This window comes from Zingiber officinale, chromosome 4A, assembly GCF_018446385.1.
Source record: "Zingiber officinale cultivar Zhangliang chromosome 4A, Zo_v1.1, whole genome shotgun sequence".
NCBI lineage: Eukaryota > Viridiplantae > Streptophyta > Magnoliopsida > Zingiberales > Zingiberaceae > Zingiber > Zingiber officinale.
Window position 1 is genome coordinate 139259161 of NC_055992.1, and position 16387 is coordinate 139275547.

General features: G+C 41.3%; 2 protein-coding genes across 7 annotated transcripts in view; both read right to left on the reverse strand.

The window, feature by feature from the left end:
• Window positions 1-391: 391 nt before the first annotated feature.
• LOC121971466 (noroxomaritidine/norcraugsodine reductase-like) lies at window positions 392-1615 on the reverse strand. The gene is made up of 4 exons (XM_042522746.1): window positions 1424-1615; window positions 1129-1336; window positions 725-1048; window positions 392-609 (listed from the first exon to the last, which is right to left on the reverse strand). Exons 1-4 carry the CDS (start codon window positions 1483-1485, stop codon window positions 436-438), a joined length of 768 nt encoding a protein of 255 aa, XP_042378680.1. The 5' UTR covers window positions 1486-1615; the 3' UTR covers window positions 392-435.
• Window positions 1616-4265: 2650 nt separating this feature from the next.
• Window positions 4266-16387, reverse strand: part of LOC121971465 — a 28211-nt gene continuing 16089 nt past the window's right edge. For 2 of the 6 annotated variants that reach the window (XM_042522745.1, XM_042522742.1), the window contains exon 12: window positions 4323-4794. In XM_042522745.1, coding sequence (XP_042378679.1) covers window positions 4619-4794 — 176 coding nt within the window. In that variant the 3' untranslated portion in view covers window positions 4323-4618. Of the gene's footprint in view, window positions 4795-5739; window positions 5809-5918; window positions 6272-16387 lie in introns of those variants that run through there. The other 4 variants (XR_006109142.1, XM_042522744.1, XM_042522741.1 and 1 more) reach the window with 4 other exon arrangements.

Genomic DNA, 16387 nt, shown 5'->3' on the forward strand with positions numbered 1-16387 from the left:
TATTTCTTATAAAAAAAAATTACCACCACTTAGCTAAATTTCGAAAAGTAAGTGATAAGCACTCTAATAGTCCAACATCTTGGTTTTTCTTTTTACCGGAGGAAAATGTCTCATAATCTTTAGAAGACTACATGGGCATCCATCCCCTCTAGGTTGAGTTAACCATCCCATGACTATTCTTTCCGATACAAGGCTCAATTAATAGCATCGACCACCACCATTGTCCCTAAAAAACTTTGCAAAATGAAACTTTCTTCCGACAATAATAAATAATTTTGGTCCTTTTTTATCGATCTTTCATAACGGATTTTATAGCTATTTTTGTTAAATAATAATAATATCAAATTAAAGAAAAGTAGAGATATTTTGACGAGAACCATCTGGAGATTTACCTTTTAATAGCAACAAATTTGAAACATTTGATGTAGCAGTCGATCAAATGTTGCCGTTTATAGTTCTTCCTCCGTCTGCGCAGATGACCTGCCCGTTGATGTAGCGCGCCCCAGGCATGCACAGGAATGCCACCAGCGCCGCCACCTCCTCCGGTTCCCCGATCCTCCCAGCTGGGATCCGACGCCTTCTCATCGCCAACGATTCATCATCCATCGCCTGCCTCAATCCGACAACAAAAAAAAAACAGATTTTTTTTGTTTTGTTTTCATCACAACGATCTTCAAGAACGCAAATTGACTGCTCGAATTAATTAAAGCTTGAAGAAATTTACATATACGAGCAGGGGGGTTTTGATGGATCCCGGCGCGACGCAGTTGGTGCGGATGTTGTCGCGCGGCCACTCGCAGGCGAGGCTTCTGGTGAGCTGGTTGACCGCTCCTTTGCTGGCGCAGTACACGGACAAGCCGTCGACGGCTATGGATGCGCCGATGGAGGAGATGAGGACGATGCTGCCGTTGCCCGACGCCTTGAGAAGGGGGTGCGCGAGCTGGCTCAGGTGGAAGGACGAGTCCAAGTTGGTGCTCATCACCAGCTTGTAGTCCTCCGCCATCTGCTCCACCGCCGGCTTCACCACCCCGGTTCCGGCATTACAAACCTGAACCCAAAGATTTCAGCTTTCGCGAATCGAGAAGAAGAAGAAGAAGCCTCGAGTTTCAGATCCGATCGCTCACGCACCAGAATATTGAGCTTTCCGTCGAAGGTGGATTTGACTTCTTCCATCAGCTTCTCCCGGTCGGCCGGCGAGGAGACGTCGCAGGTGGATCCGGTGACCTTGAGGCCAGCGGACCGCCATTGCTGCAGGGAGGCGTCGAGGTCGGATTGGTTGCGGGAGCAGGTGTGGATGGCGGCGCCGAGTCCCCCCATTTCTTCCACAATTCCGCGCCTGCGAATCAGGGTTTAGAGCAGGACGATCGATGATCAAATCAAATCAAATCGATGAATACTATGAGGGAAAGCAGGATGGTAATACCCGATTCCCTTGGTCCCGCCGGTGACCAGCGCAGTGGATCCGAGAAGAGACCATTTCTCCATGGCCGATGGCTTCTGCTCTTCGGCGGGGTAGGTGAACCGTGGCTTCTTTGTTTGAAGAGTCTCAGAGCATCTTCTTAAGAAGCCAGAGCATGTTTGCTTTAACCACCCAAATTTTCTAACTAATGCATTTTAGCCCTCAAAATTTGATATGTTATAATTTATTTATTTATTTTTGGCAATAGATAAACGGTCTTCCCTTGTTTGCCTATCAAATAAAATTAAAGCATAACATATGTACACTTAGAAAACCTTTAAAATATTTATCTCTATTAAGATTTAAATTTTAATTTTCTTAATTATTTCTTATAGTATTTTACCACTGCATTACACCAGTAGGGACGATAAATAATAACTTACTTACAAGCTTAGCATAATGATACATTTTACTCTTTACATTTGAAGTCTTGCCAAGGGCTCTTGAGTGCAATAAAGATAATTATGATGTTAAATCGATCCATAAATAATGAGTTATCAAGAAGTTCTAAAATGAAATGGTCTTTTTTTTTCATGATCTTAATTTGACTTTCATACTTAAGAATATCTCCATCAATTTTCTTAAATATAAATTTTATCTTAAATTTTACATTTTACATAAAAAAAAAATCTTTACATTAACTACTTAATCTATTATCTAAATTTAGATTTCATAAATAGTACTTCTTTAAAATTAGAAAATAAAATTCATAGAGAAAAATAATAAAAAGATTAAAAAAAAGAGAGAAAATAATAAAAAATAAAGATAATGAAAATTTTAGAATAAATGATTTAGAGGGTGTTTGGCTAAGCTTATAAGCTCTTTAAAATAGCTTATAAGCTGTTTTGGAGCTTATAAGCTCTTCAAATTTGTTTGGTAAATTTTTTTTCAAACAGCTTATAAGCTGTCAAAATAAGTTGTTTTGGAGCTTATAAGCTGTTTTTAAAAAAGTATGGAAGAGCATACTTTTTTAAAAAAGATCTTATTTTAATAATTTATTTTTCTAAAATATCCTTATATAATTTCATAAATCCCCATCTTATCCTCGATAAATTTTTATAAGCTTAATATCTTTTTATCTCCGTCGACTTTTCTTCCAACGTTGTATCATCTTCTCCACCAACGCCTCTTTCTAATTTTCTCTCCCCCGATGCAGAAATTCACCCAAAACCCTCTATTAATAAAAATATCAAAACTCTCTATTAATAGTATTACACCCTTTTTGGTAATTTTATTAATAAAAAGATCTTATAATACCAAACACATCAATATCTTTAAGTTGATTGTAATAAGTTCACCCAAAAACTTTAACAACTTATTTTTAAAATAAGACCTAACAACTTATAAGCTCCTAAAACAACTTATAAGTTGTACGAGCTTATAAGCTATTTTTAATAAGTTTAGCCAAACACCCTCTTAGTGTATAGTGAAAAATAATTATCTAAATTTAATAAAAATAATTTATTTTAAATTTTACAGATAAAAACAGATATGAATGCTCTCAGTTTGCTTGCGTTGAAAAGTTGTTTTTTTTTTATTGTCATTGTAGGTAGTATTGAACATTTTCTAATGATGCTCCATCAAGGGGGTAAATGGTATTATCATATTTTACAATGTCTTAGAGTATATTGCAATTTATCAAATTTTGAAAGGAAAGTTATCTTTTTTTCATCTAAGAAATGAAAAATGCATGATTAAAAAAATGTTACTTGTTATTTGGTTTGGATTTAATTATTCAATAAAGAAAACTAGGTGACACGGGCGGCTGTTATCTCGATTCTAGAAAAAGAAATGGTATCTACCCTTCATTAAACAATCGATTCAGGTCATAAATTTTTTTATTAAATAACTCATCTTGATAATCTTTTTTTCATAATTTGAATCGGCTAATTTTAAAAGTGATCTACCTAACTCTATAAAAATTTCATATAAATCACCATAAATTAAAAAATACTAACGATGATCTATTTATATAGCCAACATTCTTATTATTAGAAAATTTTACACCATAACTAGGACTTAAATTTTATATGTATGATCAACCATTCTACCGTAATCTCGAAGCGACTTATCTTAATTCTTATGGTAAAAGGTGATTCACTCGCTCCCAACACCCCCATCAATCTGTCTCTAAATCAACACGAAGACAGTAAATCACTGATGACTACTAACCGTTAATACAAGTGACAAGACATGATGGGAGGCATGCTCGAACACGTCAAGTTTTAACCTTAAGATCTCATGTGACAATATCTCATACCTTAATCACCGGACTGCTCTAAGAGTACAATTTATCTTAATTCTTGCATTATTAATTTGTGGGGGTCTTCATCAAATTACCACCTCAATTATTTTTCTTTCCTCCTGCAAAGTCATGTTAACTTACCAATTCAAAAAGGAAGAGCATTGCCTGCTAATGGAGTTGTGTAGGGTTTGAGGGGAGGTTTAACTAAGGGTGTCCGAGTGTCGAAACCACCAGCAACCGGATTGATTTGCACTTATCGAGAGCATCCACTTGGTTCGACCGAACCCCATCAAATCCATTTACAATAATCTTGTCGGAACAAAGATCTAGTTGAGTTATGGTGCACCTATTGAACAGTACCATCTCAGTTCATCTGTTGATCGACTGGATTCATACTCGATCCATCATATGAAGCTGTCCAAATCTCCGAGCCACTTATTTCGATTCGTGGCTAGCTGCTCCTAAAGCAATCAGAATGATACTGAATTCCTAATGATCAGGCTTCAAATTAAACTACATTGATTTCCTGAAAATTTTGAAACGAAACCAAATGGAATAACCTCTTTCCTTCAACTGAAAACTGTAAGGTTCTCAAAAATGTGCCTTATTCCAGTTGCCTTACCAAAATAACTGCATTATAAACATACAAAGATGTCAAAAGGAAACAAAAGTACTCATGACAATATTGTACCTCAGTTTGATCGCCTCTTGCAGAAAAGTATCGACAACTGACCATTAAACAGGTCATTGTCCGACAAAAGCAAGGAACGAAACGTAGGTCACTTGTCTCCATGATCGGGCTACTGATACCTGAGAGTTGTGCTCCTGGCAAGGGGAACTGAAATAAAGTCACCTTTCGTGGTAAAGTGAAGATATGACACAGATGAGGCGAACTCTGCGTTTGCATACTTCCATCAGAGAACTCGACAGGTCCGGGTGTCTACTACTGCAGCTTTTGTAGGTTCAGGAAATTCCAAAGCTTCAGCAAGAGACAAGCGTTTGTTCCTCCACAGAGACTCGGCCCATTGCTTCATTCTTTCACCTTCTTCCTTTCTGTTCTGTTGAATGCACAACAGATCCGCATATCCACCTTCAAATGGAAGGAAAGGCTATAGTAAGATTTTTCAAGTTACTGATTTTATTTATTTTCTAATAAATACATGTAAAAAAAAGGGAAAAGAATTCAGACAGATATCATAGCAAGATGCAATTTTGAGAGAACTCGGTAAGTGTAACAAGCGGTGAGGGTATGCCAATGTCAATTCTTAGGAGGACAGATCCTCTGGATCGCTTTTTGCGGTCCAGGGGATGGTCTCTTGGTATGGATTGGTGAAATGAATGGTCCCCATTCATAAAATAGGTGGAGACCATTCATCCCCACCAATCCATATCAAGAGATCATCTCCTGGACCGCAAAAGTGAATACTAATGAAGAAGAGGTACTGCAAAGGCGATCACGACAACTGACGAGTATTTGGAAGGTTGTGCTTTCTATTCCTAGGCACGGGCAATGCGGTAATATGTTAATGGATGTAGGGGAGTAAAACAATCTTAGGAACAAATAAATCTCAACAACTTGTCTCTATAGGTGGGCTTTTCTCATAAGCGACGGATATAGTAGTACATCATAGATAAAGGAAAAAAGAAAATACTCCAATGTCCTCAAAGAAAGATGAATAGCACAATTAGAAATAGCAAATTGAAAACAAAATGTTTTCTCTATTTAATTTTTAATGGAAATGGAGAGTACAGCCCACTCTTTCATAGTAGCGAACTTAGAGCATGACCTTTCAGTGTTTAGGTCTTCATATCAAGGAAAAAGAGCACTAGGGAGATGAATGCTGAAAGACTTCCCCTTGTCAGATGACCTCATAAAGACGGTCTGTTATGTAGGACCGTTACGCACGTAAGAGAGGGATGAATTACGTGATTTTGAAAAATTTATCTTTACGATTTTATAAAACAAGTACGCAATGGAAAAAATAAAAATAGAAACAAAAACAAGAACTCGATCGATTACTTGGTTCGGAGCCTTCGGCGATTACTACTCCAAAACCCACAATCTCGCGGACCGTATCAATGGGCAATTCACTATAATCCTCTTCTAGAACCGTCGAAAGAGGGAAATGAGTATAATAGACAAGATAAGATAAGTGTAATAAGCTACACTTTCCTTTTAAGCAATAATTAAATATAAAAAGAAAATTTCGTTACCCAACGCTTGCAGATTGTCAGATCGAGCTTTATGTTGGATAGCTTCTCAACAGTTAATCGCAGCAGTGTCGTAGCAGAGCAGCAGCACGAAGTCGGAGCAGTCGGAGTGTCGAACGAATGCGCAAAAGCTTGTAGAAGAGTTGTTTTCATTGCACTATTCGAAGCTTTCTTTTATATAGTGTTCAAGGCGCCTTCCATCGGTAAAGCTTTATCCCGAGAAGACTGTGCCTTATCGTCGAAGTCTTCTATGTTATCCGACCGAAGGCGCCTTCTATCGCCCAGCTCAAGGCGCCTTCCATCGGTTCAAGGCGTCTCGAGTATTATTCACCTGAGGCATTTTGTGCTCCTTTTGCCTGCAAAATGTGTTAGTCCAACACAAAATATCTAACATGCAAAACAAAATTAGCCCAATAATAAGATGACAATAATAATTAGTTCACGTCCTTTCAAGATCATGAACTAGTCATGGTCTCAATTTAAGTTTCTAAAATGGACCTAAATTAGACTTGCGCCTAAAGTCCCAAATTAGGACTCGTCCTCACTGGAACACTCTTCTCCTACCTATCTTAGTATACAAAATCGCTTGACTTTTCCTTGGTTCACCAAGTCTTCTCACCAATTGTCAAGTCCGCAGACTCAACTGGACTTCGGCCAGCTGTCAGGTACCGCAAACTCAGTCGGACTTCCCGTCAGATATCAGGTCACTCCTTGACCTATCTGGACTTCTACATCAGCTATCCGGTCCTCAGGCCTAGTTGGATTTAAGTCTGCTATCAGACCAGTCAAGTCCTGCACACTTGGTAGAAAAATTAGATCACACAACACATCTAACTTTAATCCACTTGTCATTCATCAAAGCTTAGATTTAACTATTAATACTAAATGGACTAACAATCTTTCCCTTTTTGATGTAATGACAACCTGAGTTAAAGTTAGAAAAAATATACAAAAATATACGATAACAAAAAATGGTTTCAAGAGAAATCTAAAATGAAACAGGTAAGTTTCATTCTCTTGATCATTTTAGGGTTAAGTTTTTCAGATTTTCTTTTGGGTTTTCTTACTTAAACCCTAACCCTCCCCGCATTCATCAAAAAAAATATACATGTAAGTATACCAAAATATGAAATATAAAAATAATTTTAAGAGAAATCTAAAATGAAATAGGTAAGTTTTATTCTCTCGATCATTTTAGGGTTAAGTTTTTCAAATTTTCTTTTGGGTTTTCTTACTTAAACCCTAATCCTCCCCCTTTGACATTGATCGAAAAATATACATATAAGTATATCAAAGTATGAAATATGTAAATACACAAGTAAGCATATCAAGTAATAAATTTTCAAAGGTAAAGTTTTTTTCATAAAAACTTGCAGGTGTGTTTCAAGGAGGAGTTTGTGATAAGAAATTTTTTTAAAGTATTTAAGGAAATTTTGAAAGAAATTTTCAAAATTTGCATAAAGGTTTTCAAAATTTTGAAAATTAAATTTTTCAAAAACCAAACATCTTTCAAAGATAAACTTTACAAGAATTTTGCAAACCATTTTTCAATGCAAAATTAATTTTTCAAAGTAAATTTCAAAAGTAATTTTTGAAATAATTTGCAGAGGTGTTGAAAAGTAATTTTTTAAAGTTTATTTTTTTGCAAGACAATTTTTTAAAAGAGTTTTTCAAATTATTTTTTCAAAATATTTTCAAAGTAATTTTTAAAATATTTTTCAATTCATTTTTCAAAATAGACATTTTAAAAAGTATGAGAGTATTTTAGAGGCAAGTTTTGAAAACATTTTACAAAATATTTTTCAAAAAGATTAAGCAAAAATAGTTTTGAAAATATTTCCAAATGTTTTTCCAACAAAGTTTGAAAAGGGTGTTCAAAGTATTTTAATCCTTCATCCCCTTAAGTTGACACTCCCCCTTAACCTAACACCTATGGTTATCAAGGAGCTCTCTCTACTTGTTTAAGGAACTTAGTGTTGGAATACTGATTTTCAGAAAATATGTAACTTTGAAAAACTATATAAGTGAAGTTTGATTAATTTGAGATTGTTTAAATTAATCGTTAATTAATTATTCCAGGAAGATTAATCTATGATTAAGTTAATTAGATTAATTTTCATACTAAATGAATCAATTGGTTACTAATGCTTTATAAATTAAGTTAAAGATAAGTTAAGTTTGAATTCTTAAGTTCGAATTAAGTATATTTAATAAGTCTATTCTTGGATTGATAGTTTACTTGAAACTAAATTGGATTGTTTATTATCAAATATTGATTAAATATTATTTAAATTTTAATTGTATTAAGTTAAGTTTAATTACATTTTAATTTAGATGAAATTAAAGATTATGTTGTAATTAATTTAAGCATGAATTGATTGATTAATTTTCAGAATAATTATTTATTTTGAATTAATAATACTTAGTTATTAATTGAGATTTAAATTAATTGATTAGTAATTTAATTAAATTTTAATGATTTAATTATTTGTTTAATTAAGATTTAGGTTTAAATTAATTAATTTAAGTTTAAATTAATTTCATTAAGTTTAAGTTTTATTTAAATTAGTATTTCATGAAAGTTTTTACCGTTTCTAGTTAAAGTTATGTTTTTTTTTAATTTAAAAGAATTTTTAAAATATTTATAAAATAATTTTAAGATATTTTTAAAATGATTTTTAAAAGGTTTACAAGATTTTTAAAATGATTTTTTTAAAAAACTAAATGATTTTTAAAATATTTTTAAACTGATTTTTAAAATAATTCAGAGTTTAAATTTGATTAAGTTAATTTTTAAGTTTGTGTTTAAGTTTAAATTTAAATTTTAAGTTTAAGTTTTAAAATTTATTTTTTTTTTTTAAATTTTAATTGATCTAATCATCTCACCCGGTCTAAGTTTTTAGACAAAGATATCCTATCGTTTTTGTTTGTGTGTAAGTTTACATTTAATTTTTAAGTTTAAGTTTTAAATTTTAAGTTTTTTTTTTAATATTAATTGATCTAATCATCTCATCCGGTCTAAGTTTTTAGACAAAGATATCCTATCGTTTTTGTTTGTGTTTAAGTTTACATTTAATTTTTAAGTTTAAGTTTTAAATTTTAAGTTTTTTTTTAATTTTAATTGATCTAATCATCTCATCCGGTCTAAGTTTTTAGACAAAGATATCCTATCGTTTTTGTGAGATGAATTAAGTTAAATTTTTAGGGATTGGTTTAACTTGGGTTAGATTCAAGTTTAACTTTAGGTTAATCAAGTTGATATTCTTTGAATAACTTTCTAGGCTGTCACACGGACATCATTAGAGTAATCACATATTTTAAGATTTTTCAAATAGTTCTGTTCAAAGAACTTAAAACAAAACTTTAGTCTAACCAGTTTAGATTGGTAAGAAGTAACTTCAGTTAGTTCCACTTAATCAAATGCATCAGGTCGAATACATATTGATCCGGAGGTAAGAGCCCGGGACCCCCTAACGAGGGGTCAACGCCACGTGGAGGTCAAAAGGCCAGGTGGTCCGTCGAAGAAGGGTGAGCCGACCAGACTCATGAGAAAAGGGCAAGCCGATCGGTCTGCCAGTAAACATCTGATAGTAAAAGGCGCCCTGACAGGGATTGGGGTTCCGACGCTCAATGAAACAATAGCTAAGAGCCGAGCGGAAGGCCTAAGAGAAGGTGACATACTGCTAACAGTCCTTATGTAGCACCCGCCCGGAAGTCTCCCCAGCATATCAATGCAAATGACAGGCGGGACATGATGGGCGTGTCGCCCGGCCGGCGCAGGGGATGAGGGCCGTCCGAACGACGCTTTTCGTCCAGCCGGCCGGACGGACATCCCGGCCGATGGTGGGTAAAGAAGGGCAGGAACATCTTCTGACATCCGTCAAGTCCTATGGCTAGGCCATACTCCAAGTCTGACAACGAGGTGTTCTGTTGTCCCATCGAAGACATGGTTGGACTGTAGCGGTATGGCGTCAGGTAAGCTTTCTGACAAACACATACCGGGGTATGGGCTGCGGACACGTACGCGCCTCGATGGGCGTGTAGAGGTTCTTTCACCGCTCTATATAAAGAGCCGCAGACTTCGCCGGAGGTACGCATTCTACGATTTTTGGAGCCGCTGCTTTGTTGCTTGCTTGCCTGACTTGAGCGTCGGAGGGTCGCCGTCGGGAACCCCTTCCCGGCCCAACTTCTATGCAGGTTCGCCGGAGCTTCGTCCGACCGGCCGGAGATCCACGTCAACGACTCGGAAAGCGCCACGTGTCCAGCGTCCGTTGATTCAGCGTTCGGACAGGATCAATTTGGCGCCGTCTGTGGGAACGCTTCTGCATCCGAACGGAAACAATGGACGAGGCTGGACGACAACACACGGTGACGCTTTCGACGGAGGAACTCGACGCTCTGATCGAGATAAGGGCCGCCAAGCTTGTGGAGCAAAAACAGAAAGTAACAGCCGAACGGCCGGAGAAGCAAGCAACGTCAGCGTTTGGTGGTCGAGCGGAAACACCATCGGCTACCGTTCTATTCCGTCGGGCCCTATTCCGGATGCCTCCTGATGCTGTGGCAGTGAATCGCAATCGGGGATCTTCGTCAGATGAAATACCAATACGAGACAACAGAAAAGGCAAGGCCCTCCGAGCGGACGCTTCTCCCGAGCGGAAGCACCGACTGCCACAGTCCCATCTCCCTCAAAAGCAGATACTTCATCTCCCGAATTCAACTTATAGCAAGCCCCTCCTTCTGGAACCTCAAGAGCGGGAGTTTGATGTCAGGCGATGAATCGACCGCATACGAGGAAGTTGGGTGGACGAGCCGCCGAGCGGATGAAGATGGATTGACACTTGGATCCACCATGAAGCACAAATTATCTCCAGCCTATCCGGGGCAGGGTGAAAGGTGCACCAATAGAATATGTGCTGTATATTTTCCGTTTGGTTGTATATTTGAAATGTAGAAGGCAAAATGTTATAATGTGCACAATTGGCGTTATCGGCCGAGCGGCCTATCTTCATGGTGTATAAGATCCGAGCCAAGCGCTCGAGAACGAAGGCCCCGAGCCGTTCGGCCGGAGGTAAATTATCCGAGCCAAGCGCTCGAGAGCGAAGGCCCCGAGCCGTTCGGCCGGAGGTATGTTATCCGAGCCAAGCGCTCGACGAAGAAGACCCCGAGCCGTTCGGCCGGGAGTACGATATCCGAGCTGGGGGAAAGGTGCGCTAAACGTAAATTTATACACATTTCGGTCGCCTATGTCCTTGTAATGTAGGCAGCAAAATTAATTCAAAGGATGGCCAAGGGTTCCGCCGATCGGCAGTATCGAAGTTAGCCGTAAAGGCCGTCGAGCTCCGACGTTAAATATCGAGAGACGAGCCGGCGTCTATAAACGTCCGAGCGGAAGACCGTCGAGCTCCGACGTTAAATATCGAGAGACGAGCCGGCGTCTATAAACATCCGAGCGAAAGACCGTCGAGCTCCGACGTTAAATATCAAGAGACGAGCCGGCGTCTATAAACGTCCGAGCGGAAGGCCGTCGAGCTCCGACGTTAAATATCGAGCGTCTATAAACATCCGAGCGGAAGACCGTCGAGCTCCGACGTCAAAAATCGAGAGACGAGCCGGCGTCTATAAACGTCCGAGCGGAAGACCGTCGAGCTCCGACGTTAAATATCGAGAGACGGCGTCTATAAACGTCCGAGCGGAAGACCGTCGAGCTCCGGCGTTAAATATCGAGAGACGAGCCGGCGTCCGAGAGGAAGACCGTCGAGCTCGACGTTAAATATCGAGAGCGGGCCGGCGTCTATAAGCGTCCGGGCGGAAGCCGTCGAGCCGGCGTCTATAAACGCCCCGAGCGGATGTCCATCCAAGTGATACATTCCGGCGGTAAGAGCCGACCGGCGACAGAGTCTGTGCATGAAGGCCAACATACAGCCGAGCGGCTCGCTTAGCAAGAATATATGGAAAACCTCTTTGAGGTAAGGTGCAAAGCAAAAGATGGTTAATAAGAATTAAAGATGGGAGCACGTGAACGTGCGACGTTCGCGCGCCGAGCGGCTATGCAGGCGCATGGGGAAAAGACATTTTCTGAAAACAATCGGCTTGAGTCCGTATTAGAGTATGAAGCCGAGCGGAGGGGTTTTAAAGAACACTTGAACGTGACCAAAGAAATTTCTTGCCAAAACAAAAGTTGAAGGAAAGAAAAAGATTATCTATTAAGCACAGGGCTAACCAAAAAAGTTACAGCAGAAATAAGTTTGGCCGAACGGCGGGGATACAAAAAAGTTCGTAAGAAACACTCCTCATGCGTCGAAATCAAAAAGAGCATCAGGGATGGCGCCCATCACGGTCGCGAGGTCCTCGGGAGGGATGGTCAGCTCGGCGGGCAGGTGGCCTTTGGCCTTTAAGTAATCCACAGCCGCTTTGATCGCCTCTTCAAAGGTGAGGGAGATCTTGTCAGTAAATTTCTCCCCAAAGGCATCCGAGCGGACGAATGCCTTCCTCACCTCGTCGGAGCGAGCCGACTCCCCCTCTTGATACTCTTTGAGCTCGGCGTGGGCAGCGTCGCTGGCAGCTTGGAGATCCTTCAAATCTACATCAAATCTTTGAAGATCGGCCGAACGGCTCTCCTTCTCGGTGGCCAGAAGAGCATCCAGATCCTTGATGCGTTGCTCCAGCCCTCTGATCTCCACCTTCATTCGGTCCATGTCATCGATGGCCCGTCGCTTCCGAGTGATCGCCGTCTTGATCTCCTTATCTCGTTGTTTGACCATCGCTTCAAGCCGAACGACCTTGCTCGCCAGATCGGAAGCCCGTTTCCGTTCGGCTTCCAGTAATTTTTTGGCCTTCTCCAGAGCGGCCGTCGACTGTTGGCTGTCCCCCGCGGCCTTGAGTTTTTTCAATTCATCCTCCAGCTCGGCCAACCGATTACTAACGGCAATTTGCTCCACCCAGTTCTACGAGCAAAAGTGAACAGGTTAAAAACTTAATTCAAATACACGAACAAAGAAAAGGAGCATACCCCGGTGGCCTGTTGAAGGTTGCTATCGCCGAGCTGCCCGGGAGTCATCGCTTTTATTCGGCGCCGAGCGTCCTCCCAAGCTTTTGCAAGAGGGCCCGTCAAGGTGATCTGCTGCTCGGGGACCACTGGCCGATCAGCAGCAGCCATGTATTCCTCTGAGGGGAGGCGCAGGACGGTTTTAATTAAATTTGGGCCACTCGGCTCGCCCTCGGATAGCCATGTGGGGAGGGGGTAAGCTCTAGAGAAGCAGAGTTCTTGAAGGGCTGGACGGCGGCACCTCAGAGCTTGCCCTCGGAGAGCCATGTGGGGTCGGGGTACTCTCTAGGGAAACCGTCCCGGACAACACCGGAGCATCCGCGCCCCGCTCGAGATGTGGCTCATCAAGTGGAATTGAGGCAGATGCAGATTCCGGTCGTCGGCGCTTCCGAGTGAGTAGCGGAACATCATTGGCCGAACGTCCCTCCACCTCGGCTTGGGTAGAAGGTTCTGTGCCGCCCGCTGCCTCGTCGTGAGAGGTAGTAGCTGCTAAGGCTTCAGGGGCATCCTGCGTCCCCTCGCCTAATTCGCCGGTCGGATCGGCTGGATCAAGGCCCCGCTTGGCGACCTCCTTGTTCTTCACCGCCTCAATCTGAGCGGCTTTCAATTTGAGCTTCTCGGTCGCCTTAGCACGCCACATAACTTCAGCTGCAGAAACAAAGATTAAATCAATTAGAACAAAAAAAAAGGAGGGATGAGAATCGCTTACTCATGCTGCAAGGCAGATCGGCTGTGGTGGAAGACAGGCCGAATATATACATTACTCCTAGGAGAAGCAGCTTGTCAATGTGATAGCGCTGACCCACCAACCGCTCGGCCGCATGAAGGTAGGCCGCATCACCTCTAAATTTGCCGAGCTCCGGTTGCGCCGGCATCGCCGTCTGCCACTTGGTACGAAAAGTTGGCAGCTCGGGAAAACGCACATAGAAAAAGTGCTCCTTCCAATGTTTGTTGGAGCTCGGCATATTATCAAAAAGGATGAAACCTATCCTAGATTGGAAAATAAAGGTACCCCACTCGGCTTGCTTGGGATAAAAAAAGTAGTGATAAATCTTAGGGTCGAGGGGGATGTTGTTCAGTTTAAAAAGGACTATCACTCCGCTCAACAGCCTAATGGAGTTAGGGACTACCTGGCCGAGCGGAATGCGAAAATAATTGCAGATTTGTAAGAAGAACTTGTGGGGTGGAAAGCGTAGCCCGGCCAAAAATTGGTCTCGGAAGAATAAAACGGTGTCGGGCGGCGGTTCATGAGGCCGATCGGTCGGTGTGGCTAACACTATTTGGTGGTCGGTCGGCAGATCATAGGTTCGAGTGAGGCGCAAGGCGTCCTCCTCGTCGAACCGGCTTTCCATGGCCGAATACCAAAGACCCGGAGCACCGCCGGTCGGCTGTGAGGTATTGGTCATGGTATAAGGCCAGGGATGGACGTGTGATGGAAGGAGGGAGAAATAAAAACAGGGAAAGAATGCGGGATGGTGAAAGAAATAGCTAATAGAGAGAAAAAAGGAGAGGCGGCAAGGAAAAGGAATCCTTACGGGCAAAGAGGATGATCGAAGGGGGTTGTAGGGTCGCCGGAGAGCCGGAACGCAAGGTCGCCGGAGAAGAAAGGAGCACCGAAACGTCGGGAGGAGATGAGGCCGAAATGCGGCGGAAAGCGGAAGTCGGCACTTTATAAGGGCGGCCGCTATTAATTTCAGCCGTCCGATCCAGGTCGCCGATATCGAGGTCGTCATCTAGTCGTTCATTTCAAACGGCGGCTGTCCCATCAGAAGTGACGCCACCGCCATACGCTGACAAACGCACGATTGCCACGTGTCAGCAGGATACTGGCCGCATTTAATGAGCTCCCCTTACCGTGCGCAGCGCACGTGATGGGTAGTAGGGGAGAGCATCGGACATAGGCCAGGTGGTCCGTCGAAGAAGGGTGAGCCGACCGGACTCATGAGAAAAGGGCAAGCCGATCGGTCTGCCAGTAAACATCTGATAGTAAAAGGCGCCCTGACAGGGATTGGGGTTCCGATGCTCAATGAAACAATAGCTAAGAGCCGAGCGGAAGGCCTAAGAGAAGATGACATACTGCTAACAGTCCTTACGTAGCACCCGCCCGGAAGTCTCCCCAGCATATCAATGCAAATGACAGGCGGGACGTGATGGGCGTGCCGCCCGGCCGGCGCAGGGGATGAGGGCCGTCCGGACGACGCTTTTCGTCCAGCCGGCCGGACGGACGTCCCGGCCGGTGGTGGGTAAAGAAGGGCAGGAACATCTTCTGACAGCCGTCAAGTCCTATGGCTAGGCCATACTCCAAGTCTGACAACGAGGTGTTCTGTTGTCCCATCGAAGACATGGTTGGACTGTAGCGGTATGGCGTCAGGTAAGCTTTCTGACAAACACATACCGGGGTATGGGCTGCGGACACGTACGCGCCTCGGTGGGCGTGTAGAGGCTCTTTCACCGCTCTATATAAAGAGCCGCAGACTTTGCCGGAGGTACGCATTCTACGATTTTTGGAGCCGCTGCTTTGTTGCTTGCTTGCCTGACTTGAGCGTCGGAGGGTCGCCGCCGGGAACCCCTTTCCGGCCCGACTTCTGTGCAGGTTCGCCGGAGCTTCGTCCAACCGGCCGGAGATCCACGTCAACGACTCGGAAAGCGCCACGTGCCCAGCGTCCGTTGATTCAGCGTTCGGACAGGATCACATATGATTCTTGTTAGACATGAATAGACAAAGCTTCCCTAACCTACTATCATCCCAAACTTCTCTTGTACTATTTGCCAAGTTAAATTAGTCCTTAATTTAACTAGTCCTAATTACCCAATTGGGTAAACTATTATTTTGAAGGTGCCAACTAGTTTAGTGTCTCCCCTGAATTATTGAGTTTGGGTTTAAGTTTTAGGTTTATGTCAATTAGTTTTATAGTTGTAATAAACTTGATTATAACCTAAATTTAGATTGATTTTGTAGTTATTTAATTTAACTTTAGTTCTTTGGTTTGAGTTTGATTTATTTGATTTTATTTTATCTTTTAGATTTGAATTTGAACTAGTAAGTTTAAGTTTTGTTTTTGGTATTGAGTTTGAATTATTTGTTTTATTTTGATTTGGTTTTAGGTAGTGAATTTCATTTTGGAGTACATAGTATTGATTGAGTCTTACTTACTTGGTTAGATAAACTTTTAGAACCCAAGCTTTGGTTGGTTTGTTGTTTTGACAAAAAAAAATGATGTAAATGATTTATTTGAGCTGTTTTTATATTCGAATCCAGATTTGTTATAGATAACTTTTTGTGATCTAAGTATAAGGTCTAGGTTTTTGAATCTTGTTGTAAATTTTTCAAGTTTTTAAGGTTAAATATTTCAGTTTTTAATGTGGAATTATCTTCTTCAAGTTTAGCAACTTGAGTTGAATTTTAAGATTAATTTGGTTTAGTTAT